This window comes from Apaloderma vittatum, unplaced genomic scaffold, assembly GCF_000703405.1.
Source record: "Apaloderma vittatum isolate BGI_N311 unplaced genomic scaffold, ASM70340v1 scaffold24592, whole genome shotgun sequence".
Taxonomy (NCBI): Eukaryota; Metazoa; Chordata; class Aves; order Trogoniformes; family Trogonidae; genus Apaloderma; species Apaloderma vittatum.
The window spans coordinates 2,907-3,176 of NW_009702250.1; the positions used below are offsets into that span (position 1 = coordinate 2,907).

At 64.8% G+C, this 270-nt stretch overlaps 1 protein-coding gene across 1 annotated transcript in view; it reads right to left on the reverse strand.

Annotated features, from left to right (window-relative positions):
• Positions 1–270, reverse strand: part of LOC104281483 (FCH and double SH3 domains protein 1-like) — a gene marked incomplete at both ends in the record, with an annotated part of 4,008 nt that overhangs the window by 2,816 nt on the left and 922 nt on the right. Inside the window, one exon of the mRNA XM_009879491.1 lies at positions 154–249. Within this exon, the coding sequence (XP_009877793.1) occupies positions 154–249 (96 nt within the window). The remainder of the gene's footprint in view (positions 1–153; positions 250–270) is intronic.

Sequence of the window (270 nt, forward strand, 5' to 3'; positions counted from 1 at the left end):
AACAGCTATCACCTGAAGCCCCTGTGGTCCCCTCGGAGTCCGGTACCACATCCTTGGGGACACCCAACTCAGGGCTGCACCTCTGGGACACCCAAACCTTCACTGGCATTAGGCATCTCCCAGCTGAGAAGGTGATGGATGGGTGCAGCCAGCCTCAATCCCAGCCCCTCTTCCACGCCCCTCTCCCCAGCCCACCTCGAGTCACCAGCCTCGCCGCGGCCCCGCTGCCAGTCTCTCTTCACGCACTGGCTCCCCCCCACCTTCCGCCGC